Raw genomic sequence first — 15,700 nt, forward strand, 5'->3', positions numbered from 1 at the left:
TGGCATTGTAGTTCCTGACGTTTCGCCAGCAGCTGTGGCTGGCATCTTCAGAGGTGTAGCACCAAAAGACGGAGATCTCTCAGTCAGATCTCCGTCTTTTGGTGCTACACCTCTGAAGATGCCAGCCACAGCTGCTGGCGAAACGTCAGGAACTACAATGCCAAGACCACGGCAATACAGCCCGGAAAACCCACAACAACCATGGAGCTTTGACTCTTGAAATCTTTAGTTTTTAAGGTGCTACTGGACTCAAATCTTGTTCTTTTTTTTTTTTACTGAATACTATGCATATTCAGTCCAGCCAGGGGTCATTTCGTAGAAAAAGAGCTGCAGGAACTCATTAGCATAACTCATTAGCACAACTCATTTGCATATGCCATGCCCCCTTGACAATCACCCGAAGTTTGTCATTAGCATAACCGATTTGCATAGGCCCCACCCCTGACATCACCTATCCTGGCTGTTTTGGACCCAAGCCTGGACATTCAGGGCTGAAATTGGGCCCAAAATGGCAAAAAGGGGCTGAAAATGGCCAAAAAGGGGCCCAAAATGGTCAGGAGAGGGCTGCTGCTGAGCGGGAGAGTGATCCACCACTTGTCAGAGGCCTGATCCTGGCTGTTTCAGGACCCGATCCAGGGCCCTGAATTGGGCCATTTCAGCCCCAATCCAGGCCAAAACAGGCCCCAAATGGCCAAAAATCAGGTGGGCGGGGACACCTGACATGTGACCTTTTGGGAGAACTACCAGAACTGCGTTCCTGCACATTCCCGCTCAAAATGAGCCCTGAGTCTAGCTATCAAAAGAATGATAACTGGGAAAGGCAGAAGGTAAGGTTGCTGTGCCATCCCTTGAGCACAACAGCTAAATTTGCAAATGTGTGATAAATTTTCTCTGCTCTAACTCAGAGGAATGAAACAGGAGATTGCAGCAACCAGGTGGAGCAAATCTGTCCATTGGAAGATACTCTCTGATTTCCTGGCAGCAGCAGATACTATCCAGGTTCTTTTGGTACCACGAAGGGAAAAGGGAAAGAGATGGAGGTGCTGAGCAGAGAACAGGGGCATTGGTGGTGTTTTCAGCCTCCCAGGACCCGTAAGAAACATCCATTAGAAGCTGTCTATGGCAGCACCTTAATTGGCGAATGCCCTTCCCTGTAAAGCATTGGGATCTCCATGGAGCCCTCCTTGGTTTTCCAGAACCAGGCTATGGCTTTGTTTCTTTTAAGAGTCCTGTTGACTGTTCTGTGTTTTTATATTATTCTGAAAGAGTCAATCAGTTATGTTTCTTTGTCAATTGAGGTTCTGGCTATGGGCATCATTTTAACTGTGATATTTTGTTTCTGTAAGTTGCCTTGTGGTGTGACGAGGGCTTTTTTCCAGTGGGAACGCAGTGGAACAGAGTTCCGGCACCTCTTGAAAGTAATCACATGTCCAGTGGCCCCACCCCCTAATCCTATTTCCTCCTGTGTGCAGCCCAAGGCGTCCAGCTCTTTAGCTCTGGGCAAAGAGCAACACTTTTCTTGCCGCTTGAAAGTGGCAAGGAAAATGTTGCTTTCAAAGCCCGCAGCTTTTCAGCTGATGGGAGGGGGATCCCCCATCAGCTGAAAAAAAAGCAGTAGGGCATTTGAAAGCAGCAACACTTTTCTTCCATGTGTTTCTCCCTCATTTTCCTCTTGAGAGTTTCACCACCTCTTTTTCCAGAAAAAAAAGCCCTGGGTTTGACTGAGTGGAAAGGCAGGGCAGAAATGGAGAAAGCCACTTAAGTAAATCATTAACAGCCAGCAGTACTTAGTTCTCTGGCTCTTTCTAGAGGCCCTGGAAAGACATACAATGTCGTTATGGTTTTATTTCTTCAGCCGTGGTGAAACACTAATGTCCAAATCAATAAATCATAGCTAAAGATTGGTTTCTAAACGGGATGTAAAACCCCAATTTGAAAAAAAAAGGTCTGTAACAGCAATGGTTAAGCATTTCATGTGCAACCATAGTTTCGCACTGGAGTTGCTCATCTAGGTTAAGGAACCAGCCATGGGGAAGTGATATGCATGGAGTGGACCTCTGCCTGTTGCATGCAGCAGGCACCCTGGCTTGGGGTCGAGCATCATATTTACATCTATTCTGCACAAGTATCAGGCATGGTGATAATAACAGGGGATTTAAAGGCTCCCATTCCAACAGGCTGCACAGATGCAGCACAGCAAGGCCTGTGTTTGTGCAAAGGAATGCTTTGTGCAACCGTGGCAAGCCCCGAAAATATTGCCGCAGCCTAAGAACAAAATTAGAGCAACAGCAGCCCTCCCTTCCAAAAGTCCTCCTAGTTCCACGTGCTTAACTGTTACAAGGCACTTCGTCCGAGTTGTCCCCACAGTCGTCTGCACCATTGCACAAGAACCTGTTGGCCACACAACGCTTGTTGATGCAATGGAAGTAGCCCTTCTTACACTTGCGGTTGTCTGCAACACAAAGCGGGAAGGCGGGTTGTGTGAGAGAAAGGAGGGGTGGAAATAAACATATTTCTAGCAGGGTATCTCTGAAGACGCTTACATGGATCGCCCCCACATTTAGACTCCAAATAACCCAAGAGAAATGACTATCCCAATTGCAGAGCTAAAAGCCAAAGTCAGCTGTGGGAGGAGCCGGCTAACAGAGGGAGGTGAAAAGGGACAGAGGAGCGGGAGTGGGAACCTTACTGCAGTAGGATTGCTTCTCATCCGACTTGTCCTTGCATTGGGCCACGCCATCGCAGGTTCGGCTGAAGTCAATGCAGTCCCCATTCCCACACTCAAACTCGGTGTGCACGTTACAGGTGGAGTTGGAAGCTAAAAGGAGGAAGAATAGGACTGAGTGTAGACATGCCATCTTAGACAGAGGCTTCTGGTTCACCAGTCATGGCTTCGGCATGCTCCCATTCCCACCTATTCCTCTGATTGTAGCTGGTGCTCAGAAGGAGCGAGTATCAAGCTCCTACAGGTGGAATGCATGGAGTACTATTTGCAGGAAAAACGATGCCTGTCCTGGTCTCTCAGAGTGGAGACATAAGATTCGTGAATATGCTTCAATAGCCAAATTGACTACCTACTTACAAAATAGACCAATAACCGAGTTCTAGAAAAAATGGAAGGTTTTCTTCAATTATTTAGGCTAAACTAATTGACCCAGAAGCTTAGAGGGAGAGAGGGAAGGAGAGAGAAGGAGAAATTTAGGCTTAGAGAAAACAAACATGTAATGTTTTGTTTATCAGGGTAAGGAAACTTAAATGTATTGCTTGTTTTATTTTCAAATCTATTATAACCGTATTATTTATATGCTTATTGGTTGTATACAATTGTATAATTTTAACTTAGTGTCTAATTTAGAATCTGTATAACTTTTATACTATGCTCTTACTTTATTTTATTTTCTTTAATAAAATTCTTTTAAAAAAAAACATAGAAGCAACAGCTTCCAACTCTGCACAGCATAGACACTCATACCTTTGTCCAGTATGTGCATACTTGCTACATATTTCTCTATATAAAGGTAAAGGTAAGCACCGAGTCATTACTGACTCATGGGGGGACGTCACATTGCAACGTTTTCTTGGCAGACTTTTTACGGGGTGGTTTGCCATTGCCTTCCCCAGTCATCTACACTTTACCCCCACAAAACTGGGTACTCATTTTACCGACCTCGGAAGGATGGAAGGCTGAGTCAACCTTGAGCTGGCTACCTGAACCCGGCTTCCGCCAAGATCGAACTCAGGTCGTAAGCAGAGCTTGGACTGCAGTACTGCAGCTTACCACTCTGCGCCACGGGGCTCCTTTTCTCTATATACATATTAAGATATCTGACTGCATCCTTGCAAGGACTCACCTCTGCAGCTAAGATCTTCTTGAAGGGTTCTTTCACCACGGCAAGAGCAGATCACTTGGCCTTTGGGGGTGGGGAGGCACAGGTCCTGGCAGCCGCCATTGTTCACTCTGCAGAGAGACAGTTCGCCTGGGCAGTAGAGAGTCAAAGCAGGACAGAAAAAGAGGTGCAGATATTAGTGTTAGGGGACACACGGGTAACAGCCTGAAAAGAACCAAGTTAAAACCCAATCCTTATATATCTTTTCTCATAAACAAAGTCCACTGAATTCAACGCAATTCTTTTCCCAAGTCAATGTGCACAGGACGGCGACCAAAGTATGACCCACCATCTCTCCATCGTCTGTTTATCAGTTTCCCATCCACATGCAACCCCCTGAGACAATGTACAGAGTAGATGGATCTAATCAGTAGATGGGAGCAAGCTGTGTTGCAGCTGAGCTCCTAGGGCTGGTCACTCCCTCCCTCCTTCTTACTTCCCCATAGTCCAGGACATGATGGAAATACTTCCTTATACAACAAAAAGCAGACGACAGAATTTATAGTTGCAGATAAGATTCTCTAGCAAAGTCAATAATGATACAGCATCCTTGTTAAAGAAATGTCTGCTGACCTGATCCTCTTTACTCCCCTCTATAGAAGCCTAGGAGGTAAAACGTGTTTACATCTAAACCATTTCACGTGAGCGGGTCTGGATGCGGGATATGCTCTGCAATATATTTCAAGGAGTGTGGATCTGTTCGGCTTATGAACTGGAAGGTTCCAGGGACTGCAGAGCAAGCTGTACAACAGGGTTGCACCTACCTGTAACTGTTGTTCATCGAATGTTCCTCTGTGCAGGCACACATGGGAATTGCACATGGGCAGGCTAGCGGCTAACCTGCGCATGCGCAGTTCCCATATGAGACTGTACAGAAGACACGAAGATGAAAACAGGGTTGCACCTACTGTTGTTCATCGAGTGTTCTTCTGTGCAGGCACATGTGGGAACTGCGCATGCACAGGCCAGCCGCTGGCCTGCACATGTGCAGTTCCTTTGTGGGACTGCACAGAAGACATGACGATGAACTGCTCAGCTGCTACAAACGCACTTGGGAAGACCAGCAAGAGAAAACCATTTGCCTGTAAATTCTAGAATAGGATGTTCAAGAGCCTGCAAGGATCACAGGCCAACTGGAAGATAAGTGAGTGAACAGCATCCTACCCATGTTGCAGAATGATTACCAAGGATCGCTCATACCGTGCCTCCCTCAAACAAAAGGTTTTCCTTACAGCTATTGGTGTCATTGGCCACGGCGATAATGCCCATGGGTTGCTGGGGGATGTCAATGCGCAGATGCTTCATGTCGGAGCCCACGTATTTGTTGGCGCGCTGCACAGCCCGACGCACCCAGTCCGTCCAGAAGATGTAGTCCCCGTAGACCGCAAGCCCAAAAGGGTGCACTGGCTCTGTCTTCAGGATGACCTGTTGGGTATCACCATAATGTTAGTGAGGAACAGAGAGCAACCACTAGGACTGCTGGCACGATACCAAGGCTGCCAGTACACAGAACTTTAGGGCTTTCACAGGAATGGGTATGTTCAATATTGTCACTAATCCAATGACATTACTCTTTGCACAGTCTAGTTCAAGGGCCAAAGAGTGGTGCTTGCCAACACCTTTCCTGGAGTCCAACAAGTGTTTTCTTATTGCACAGTCAAGGAGGATATCCATTTTTATGGTGCAACCAGAATGAAATGGACCACCGTAGACAGTACAATCTGAAAGCCAGTTTGGTGTAGTGGTTAGGAGTGCGGAACTCTACTATGGAGAGCCGTGTTTGATTCCCCACTCCTCCACTTGAAACCAGCTGGGTGACCTTGGGCTAGTCACAGCTTCTAGGAGCTCTCTCAGGGCCAAGCTACAAGTGACAAATGACACTTGAACGGCAAGTGGATTGAGTGGAGGGCAAGTGAACAGGGAGAAATACACTTGTCGTTCAAGTGTCATTCGTCACTTGTAGCTTGGCCCTCAGCCCCACCCACCTCACAGGGTGTTTTGTTGTGGGGATAATAATGACATACTTTGTAAACCGCTCAGAGTGGGCATTAAGTTGTCCTGAAGGGCAGTATATAAATCGAATGTTGTTGTTGTTGTTGTTGTTATTGTTATTACTACAGATGTCCTCATACCAGGTGATAACCTCCTGTGGTGGTCATGGAACTGCTTTTTAAGCCTCTATCTCCCTGCCAAATTGGTGGAGGAGAGTTGTGATAATGTGGCAAGATACTCTGCACCATTTAGCCAGGTGATACAGATAGCTGGCTCACCACCACTTGTTATTGACACACTGTGGTGTTTTACCCCCCTCGGCAAAGAGCTGGTATTTGTTCTAAGATACAGCCTCTTTTTATTCTGTTGAGAAGCAAATGCCCGGACATTAAAACGCCAACGGCTGAACAAAGGCTGGAAAGAGACAATCGTTTTTAATACACTTCCAGTTTTGTGCAGAGATGGGGGAAATGGCTGGATTCCTTGGCTCCAGCTTCGAATGTGTCAGCTCCGTAGAGAGCTTTCCTTTATTCATGATTGTGCGTCTTGCCAAACAAAGATGTTCCATTGTTGTGGCAGCGGACACACACAAGTGCTTGCTTATGCTGTTTGATAAAGTCACTGAAAATTCTGTTTTAAAGGCTAGAGATAGATGATCTTTTTTCTTAAAGACAGCTGCAAATGGTTTAGAAAAGAGGCGGCTTTTTTCACGACACAGAATTGCTTTGTCCTACAATTGCCTCTGAGAAAACTGAGCTTTTTTGAAACAAAACCAAAGCCTACATCATCTGTTTTCCGGAGCAACAAACAGCGATTCCTCTTTTAAACAACCTTCAACTTTCTGGAAAACCACTGAATGTCTCCAGCTAAAGTAAATCAGGAAAGAGAAATAAAACCCTCTATATACAAGTTTCCAATTATTAACAAATTCTTTATACTCCTTGTCACTTCTCCGAGTGGTGCAGTCGCTAGTGTGTTGGACTAGATCCAGAGGAGTTAGCCATGTTAGTCTGTAGCTGCAAAATAGTAAAGAGTCCAGTAGCACCTTTAAGACTAACCAACTTTATTGCAGCATAAACTTTCGAGATCCACAGCTCTCTTCATCTGCTGAAGAGAGCTGTGGTTCTTGAAAGCTTATGCTGCAATAAAGTTGGTTAGTCTTAAAGGTGCTACTGGACTTTTTACTGTGTTGAACTAGAATCTGAGGGCCAAGCTACAAGTGACGAATGACACAGGTTGGACACTTGTCAGCTTCCCTTGATGGGAAATGTAGGCGTCCTGGTCTTGCAGCTTGGCTCTCCAACTGCTGTCCAACGGACTTTTCAACTGTCACTTGTCCAACATTCCGCCAAGCTGCCTACATTTCCCATCAAAACTTGAGGGAAGCTGACAAGTGTCCAACTAGTGTCAGGCGTCACTTGTAGTTTGGCCCTGAGACACTCTGGTTAGAATCCCCACTTGACCGTAGAAGCTCGCTCGATGATCTTGGGCTGCTAACCTGGCATAACCTATCTCACAGGGTGGTTGTGAAGATAAAGCAGAGAAGGGGAGAACCCAGCTTTGAGTCCCCATTGGGGAGATAAACAAGATGTAAATAAATAAATAGTGACCAATGCTGTGTTCCATACCAAGTGCAAGACCTGACTAATGTTTCAATAGTTGGCTTTAGTCCCTTCCGTTCCCAGACTTTTCTAAGAGCGAGCCCTTCTGACGGCAAGACTTACTTGTCGTTGGGAACCATCGTATTCACAGCGCTCGATCTTGTCCAGCGTGGCATCGGAGAAATAGATCTTCTCTGCTTTGTGATCAATAGCCAGGCCATTGGGTGTGCGAATGTCTTTATCAATGATGGTAATCATGTTGGCACCTGAGAGCGAGGCCCGCATGATGCTTGGGTGCTGCTCGTTCCAGTTGGTCCAGAACATCAGGCTAAAGGAAAGTGGGGAGGAAAGACAACTGACGGAAGGTGCAAATATACTAAGTAGGCTTTGAATTAGAGCTCTTCCCCGATCTCCTTATCTCAGTATGGTCAGTAATGGCTGAGAAGAGTTACGGCAAAGTTTATCAAAAGCCATGCGGCAAGAGTGCTCAAGAACCTAGCTTCAGGTGTGCAGCCAGGTTGTTCTACAGTAGAAGAGCAAAATTTGGGTCCAGTAGCACTTTAAAGACCAACTAGATTTCCAAAGTATGAGCTCTCAAGAGTCAAAGCCCCCTTAGTAGAGACGGCCAAGCTTACAGCTTTGATCAGAGATAAAACATTATCTTTTGGGCTAACTGGAAACCCCTTATTGACTTGCTGCGTGAAATGAGGAATAGAGATTTGATGATTTGTGGTTTTGATTTTTAAGAAGATAAATCTGGGGGGAAAATAAATAGAAGGGAGGTGGTAGTGGAAAAGGACATTTGGGGGAGCAAAATTTAAAGTATGAGGTTCGCTAAAACAAGAGAAGTGTCGTAGAGAAAAATGGAAATGACGTATGTATCATTGGTTCCCCTTCATTTTTAATTTGTTTCTTTTTCTTTTTTGTATGCTTCTTTTACTATCTCTTTTATTTCTTTGCCCTTTCTATTGGGCTTTTAACTCTATTTAAAAAAGTATTTTTTTTTTTAAAAAAGCTCCCTTTTCCAGATAACTTCTTTAGGTATCTGAAGGAGGGAGCTTTGACTTTCGAAAGCTCATACCCCAGAAATCTAGTTGGTCTTTCAGGTGTTACAGGACCCGAGTCTTGCTCTTTGGGAGCCAAGCTGTCTCCTCTGCAAGTTTCAGGAACCTATCCCAGATCTTTCAGATTATTTTGGTGGTTTTCTTTAAAAAATCTCGCCTTGGTTAATTACTCTGTAGATGTGTTTTTCATCTCTGCTTTAGATATCTCTCCATTGTTTAATTGTTGCACGTTGCTACCGAAACCATCAGGGGCTGACCACTAAATGGGGCATAGGTATAAATGAGTGTGTAAGGTGCTGTCAAGTTGCAGCCAACTTATGGGCAAGAGTTGAGCAGAGGTGGTTTGCCCTTGCCTGCCTCTGCATGGAGACCCTGGACATTTCTGGTGGTCCTCCCATCCAGATATTAACCCACGCTGACCCTGTTTAGTTTCTGAGATCTGATGAGACAGGGCTAGCATGGGCCATCCAAGATATAAACAGATACATAAATACAAATAATTGGCCTCCCACAGTCCTCAATAATACGGAAGACTTGCTTTTGAGTGGCCCAAGGTAAACTGGAACTTACTTCTGGCACTCATCCAGCACAAAGGCTCGAGGATGGTCGTCCCCAGACATGGTGATGACTGTTTCCCTCTCGAAAGCTCCAGGACGGGTCTGATTCACAGTATGCCGGGTAATGGTGGACGTGGTGTAGCTTGTCCAGTACAAAGTATCCCAGCCTCGGTGGTAGGCCAGGCCCTCGACTGAGCCGACATCTGTTGAAAGTAGAGATAGTGGTGAGACTTCCAACAAAATCGTCCCTTCCGTATAGGACCACAGCAACCGGAAGTGGACATGATAACCCCTGATGTCAAGGCTTCGGCCCTCCAACCTTGCTCTGCAGATGACCAGTTCCTCAAGGTTTAAAACTAATTTGACTGTTACGGTCTCTTTGACTCCACCCTCCCAATTCCACCCCCCCAATAAAAAGAAGCAAGAAGAGGTTGAATATTATTAGTTCTTGCAAGTGCTTCGTTTGACCTTGCAGCTGGCTCGTTTTTTCTTCTCGTGCTTGCTCTCGCTCTGTACCACTCTACTCCCTCTTTGAGCCTGATGATCTGATCAGAAGTCCTTCCTAAAACCTTCCTTTAGCGCCACTTATATAATCAGGAAAATTTACCCTAGGTTGTACCACTTCAGGCTTCAGATTTCTGTGCCTAGGAAAACAGCATGTGAGGAAGGATAGACTGAACAATCCTCCCTCTCGTGCGAGTGTTCTGAAAGCAACTAGTTTTTGTTGGGGGGGGGTGAGAGGTTGGTCAGGGAGAACATTTCAAGTATGGAACCTCTTATTTATAGCTTAAAGCGATACAGTCTAGTAAAGCCTTCAACACCTCATTGTGCTGACCGCTCCCTACCTGTCCTATTTATTTTGCCCTCATCCTGATCTGGCCAAAGCTCCTCTCCAACTCATTCACATCCCAATAAGCTCTCCAGCATCACTCCAAACTATCTACCTGCTGTTCTTTGGAGGTTTCAACCATGCTGCTTGCACTGAAAGACACACCTCCCTCATATATCTGCTGCATCTAGCTAGGGCTATATCAAGTTATTTAGAAGATCAGGAGGATCCAAAGACAAAAGAGGATGCATGAGTCTACACCGATTGCTTGGGAGTAGAGATGGGCATGAACAGGAAAAAAACGAACCTTTCAGTTCATGGTTCGTCGCATTTCACAAACCACAAACTTTCACGAACCTGCCCCGGTTCGCAAACCAGTTCGTTTGGTTCGTGAAAACATCACATCCATGTCAGCAAATTGTAACTTCCAGGTCAGCAGAAGGTCAATTCTGGGCCAGTAGAAGGCCACTTTCGGGTCAGCAGAAGGTCCGCGGGAAATCCATCCCCTGTTGCGTAGGAAACTGATTGATCGGTGCCAGGCTGTCTGTAGTGACGAACCACAAAACGAACCAAACATACCAACCTAAAGTTTGTGGCAGTTTGTCAGAAATGGGCTCTGACAAACTGCTGGTTCACGAACCACAAACTGGTCCGGTTCATCATGAACTTTGGTTTGTATTTCAGTTCGTGCCCATTTCTACCTGGGAGGAATGCTCAGATACCCAAAGTAGGACATTTACCGTGACCCTTTATGCAAAAATTGCAAATGAGTTTACATTCTGTGTGACAGATTAGCAGGTGTTTTAAATGTATGACAGCAAAATGCCATTATCTAAAAAGCTACTATTTTGCTACATGGACGGGTCCGGAAGTTGTTCATGTCTCCTCTAGAAACTTAATGGGTCTCTTGAGAAAACTTTATTCCATACTCTGAAGGTTGTGGAGTTCCAAGAAAGTATTCATTTAGCCGGCAGCAGGAGTCTTCTGTGGAGGTCAGCATCTGAGCAAGACTAATGGTGTAATATATCCAGCTAATGAGTAAAAAGATCAATGAAACACAGTTGCAACTAATTCTAAATATTCAGGCAGTGGGAAAGACTCAGGCTTCCAAGCATGAGGTCTCTTAAAGTATAGCTAACAAGGAGTTATAAACTCTAGTCTAGATGGGTCCAATTCATTCCTTGCTATGAGGACCCCTCTTGCTTCCCTGATTCAAAGCCACCGAGGCTCTGTCCTACACTTAAATCATTTACTAAAGAGAGAGGATGGCCCTCTTTGCTATTTTCTCCAGCCGCAGCATTCACTCCACTGTCAAAAGTTCCCCCAAGGAGATAACAGAGAGAGGCCATACGACAGGGGTACAGCATACGGCTTATATATGTGTAAAGTCCCAGGTAGAGGCGGGCAAGAACTGAAATACGAACCAAAGTTTGTCACAAATCCAGCCATTTTTTGGTTCGTGAACCAGCGGTTCATTGGAGGGCACTTCTGACAAGCCACGACAATTTTTAGGTCTGTTCATTTGGTTTGTTTTTTGGTTCGTCACTGCAGACAGCCTGGCGCTGATCAATCAGTTTCCTAGGCAACAGGGGGGATGGGCTTTCTCCAGACCTTCTGCTGCCCCGGAACAGTTCGTGAACCAGGCAACTTCATGCTGGTTTGTGGTTTGTGAAATGCGGTGAACTACGAACCGCAACAAACCGTCATTTTCCCGGTTCATGCCCATCTCTGATCCCAGGTTAACCCCCTCCCTCCAGCATTTCAAGAAACAGATGCTGGGAAACCTGTCTACGTGAGACCCTCAAGAGCAGCAACCATTCACAGTAAACAGTTCTGAGCTAGATGTACCAATGATCTAAGTGTAATGATTCATATCTATATCTGACCCTTAGAGGAATGTCAGCATTGATTTCCAAACACTGCCCCTGACAGATATGCAAGATATCCCCACCTGATTCTAAAAACTAGGATCTCTGCTAGGGTTCAAAGGTGATAACAATCCAGACTGAAATGCAGCATACGGTGTAAGCACAAACTGGCATCAGAGTGCACACTTTACACCCTTCTGAGGGCCAAGCTACACATGACGAATGACACTTGAACGGCAAGTAGATTGAGTGGAGGGCAAGTGAACAGGGAGAAATACACTTGCTGTTCAAGTGTCATTCGTCATGTGTAGCTTGGCCCTAAGACTTTATTTAAAGGAGAGTTACACCCTTCTAAGACTACCGAAGGCATATAGGCTCAGAAGGGTGTAACTCTGCTTGGAATTGCATTGTTAAACTATCCACAACTAACAATGCTGCTGCGATCTTGCCCAAACAATACTGCACAGCCGTATTTCAATTCCTGACAAATTGCCTAATAATCTATCTGCCATTAAGAGTACCTTGCCAATTCGCCTCAGCCCACAGCACAAGGAAATTATTGGCTTGGCTGAAGAAAATTGATTTTTATTTAAACATCTGCATCCGAACGTCATGCCATGGGTTCTTCTGCTGTCTCACAGCCTCATTGATGTATCTCAGCTGAGCACTCCAGTATGCATTGAAACAAGGAGAGATTTCCTCCCCCCACCCCTTTATATTGACGTCTGGTAATTAAAAATTGCTTAGAAAGGTAATCCAGAATTTAATAGCAGCTGCCTGTCTTGTCATCACACAGCAATGGAAGAGTCCAGAATCCCCACTGAAGCAAGATCAGGCTCGGAAAAGTTTGAGATCTTTTATATGTTAACAAATGACTACAAGAAGTCAGGACTCAGTAAGGGAGACAGAAAGAGGATCGGTTTATGGAGGCATAGTAGCCTGTATTTGCTGTTTTGGAAGAAAAGTCCTTAAACTGGAAAAATCCAAACAAATGTAAGACATTATACGTTTTTGCTGATGTTACAGTTTTGTTAGTTTAATAGTCGTGTGGACAAGCTACATAATGCAGTAGGAGGGGAATGGATATCTACTGTAACTATAGGTTTCTTTGTTTTTTCTGTTGTTGGCATTATTAAATGAAAAGTTTAAAAAAAAAACCCTTCCTGAACAGGGATTCAAATCTGCATTTGTCTGAATGTTTGCCTAAGTTTCACAGGCCACAGTATGTGTTTTCATTCAGCAATCCAGGAATGAAGGCAGTTTATGGTCCTGGCTCCTTAATGTCTTCTGAGCACAGTTCATGAAGCAGATTTTGACACACAAATCTAAAGGACTATCTCCTCTCCTTTGTCCCTTCCTAACCTCCAAGTTCAACCTTCCTTGCTTGGTGCCAACATTAAAGAGTAGACTTTTCAGTGACAAGTGGGCAACTCCACCCACACACACATGCCCCCCCCATGCCCTTCAATCTCACTAAAGTTCCAAACCAGCATTTGTCTCAGCAGAGCGACTTTGCAGGCAGGTTTTTAGGGATTCTCTTTAACGACCGATTTTGTGATTGTAAATCAGGGAATCTAGATACTATTTGGCACCTTTTTACTGACTATAAGAAACATGTACTCGCCAGAGATAAATGGATCTCAGTACTCATCCAGAAATGGGTACGTGTTTCGAAACAAGAAGTTGTTACAAAACTTTTATCCGATACTGACCCGAGCGTAACTCTTTCCACGGCAAAATTTTTATCTATGGTTTTTAATGTTTTTTCTCCTGACTTATGATTATGATTATGATTATGATTATGATTATGATTATGATTATGATTATGATTATGATTATGATTATGATTATGATTATGATTATGATTGATTATTATATCCCACCCTCCCTGCAAGCAGGCTCAGGGTGGGTCACAACAGAAGAAATATACAAGATAAAATCACAATCAATTAACACAGCTTTCTGTGTAACAGCTTTTATACTTTGTATTTAGCATTTTGGGTTATCTGTTTAACCTTTCTTATGGAATTGTATCTTTCTGAATCTGTCTGCTTATGACCTGTTGGTCTGTGAGCATGAAATAAAAGACTCTTTGCATGTCTCTGAAAAACAAGTGTTTGAGATTATACAGAGGCCAAGAGAAACCTTCACATCATTCTCCAGAGCCCATGGAAGTCAGCCTGCACTCCTTCAAACACTCCCTAGAGGAAGTCATCAGGGAAGAAAAAAGAGGGACCTCCAAAGTACTCACTGTCAACTATGGTCCTACGTCCTGTTCCATCATCGTTGATTTGTTGGATGTTGCCAAAATGAATGTCACTGTAGAAGATGCGGTTGCTACCCTTGTTGCCATAGCGGTAGTCAAAAGCCAAGGCAATGACGTTTTTCATGTGCTCGCTATCTTCAAACGGCTTGATGGGCGCATTGAGGTTGTTTTCATCTGACAAGTGGATACTCTTGAGAATGGTACGTTCCGAATAGAGCAGGTAGCCGTCATACTCACGGCAGCTCACACTGTCCTCAGAGAGCATGCCGTGGGCACATGCACATGTCCGCTGCTCTCCTCCCCGGAACAAGCACAACTGCTGGCAGCCACCGTTGTTCTGAGCACATACATTGGTACCTGGAAAAACAACGGATAAAAAGAAAATCAGAGTTAACAGTGATCTGTAGACTGATCTGAAAAGTATGACCAGCCTGGTGGAGTCAAGTTCCCACCTCAGGTTATTCCACTTGAACACCTAAAGGTAAAAGTAGTCCCCCGTATAAGCACCGAATCATTACTGACCCATGGGGTGACGTCGCATTATGACATTTTCTTGGTAGACTTTTTGTTACAGGATGGTTTGCCATTGCCTTCCCCAGTCATCTACACTTTACCCCAAGGAAACTGGTTACTCTTTTTACCGACCTTGGAAGGATGGAAGGCTGAGTCAACCTTGAGCTGGCTACCTGAACCTGGCTTCTTCCAGGATCGATCTCAGGTCGTGAGCAGAGCTTGGGCTGCAGTACTGCCACTTACCACACTGCGCCACGGGGCTCTTGGATCAATTAGTAGATGATATGAAAAACTTCATCCTGAGATCCTGGAGATCTGCTGCCACTTTGAATAGACAATACTGACCTCGACAGACAGATGATGTATCCAGCTTCGTGCGTTCATATGTATTAGTCCTTCCTTTATCATTAATTGTTTACTCATGTTCTTTATAATGTGTTATTGTTATTATCATTTTCCATAAATTTTGTTACGATATAGTGTTAAAAAAGTAAAACAAACATCAAGTCTGCCCTTCAACAGAGCATTTTTTTTTAATGGAATGCCTTCATGTTTTGAAACTTCAATTGGTGCACAAAGATACAGCCAGGATGTTGACTGGAGTGGATCCTAGGGATCACATCACTCCAGTCTTGACCCATCTACATGGGTCTTCCAATCTGTTTCCGGGTACAATTTGCGGTGGTGGTGCTGATCTTTAAAGCCCTGTAAAGTTTGGGATCAACATACCTGAAGGACCACTAGTTTCTTACAAACCTATCCAACCGCCATGGTCATCTTTCAAGAACTTGTTTCAAGCGCCCCTGCCTTCTGAGATTTTGAGCTGCCTTAGTGGCCCTGATGAGGGCAGAAAAGTGGGGTATAAATTTTGTAAATAAATAAATAAATGGACGAGTCCATCTTCACGCACCCTTTTGCCTGGCTCTGTTGAACACCTTGATGTCTTTCAGCTGCACCCCTATTCCTGTGCGCAGAGAGACAATTTCAGAAGCGTTGTCCTTGCTTCCCCTCTTAATAGATCCATTTGCATGAGTCCTAGAGAGATGCACAGTCAGTTGTGTGAGCGTGAGCTGTACTGCGAAGAGCTGACACAGCCACAATTTAGCTAAGTGCAAACAGGCAG

General features: G+C 44.7%; 1 protein-coding gene across 1 annotated transcript in view; it reads right to left on the reverse strand.

The window, feature by feature from the left end:
• LRP1 (LDL receptor related protein 1) overlaps window positions 1-15,700 on the reverse strand; it is a 386,504-nt gene that overhangs the window by 64,678 nt on the left and 306,126 nt on the right. Inside the window, 8 exon segments of the mRNA XM_055003348.1 lie at window positions 2,333-2,452; window positions 2,690-2,818; window positions 3,852-3,977; window positions 5,120-5,312; window positions 7,604-7,808; window positions 9,115-9,304; window positions 14,050-14,421; window positions 15,488-15,612. Of these exon segments, the coding sequence (XP_054859323.1) occupies window positions 2,333-2,452; window positions 2,690-2,818; window positions 3,852-3,977; window positions 5,120-5,312; window positions 7,604-7,808; window positions 9,115-9,304; window positions 14,050-14,421; window positions 15,488-15,612 (1,460 nt within the window).

Source organism: Eublepharis macularius, chromosome 19, assembly GCF_028583425.1.
Source record: "Eublepharis macularius isolate TG4126 chromosome 19, MPM_Emac_v1.0, whole genome shotgun sequence".
NCBI classification, from domain to species: domain Eukaryota; kingdom Metazoa; phylum Chordata; class Lepidosauria; order Squamata; family Eublepharidae; genus Eublepharis; species Eublepharis macularius.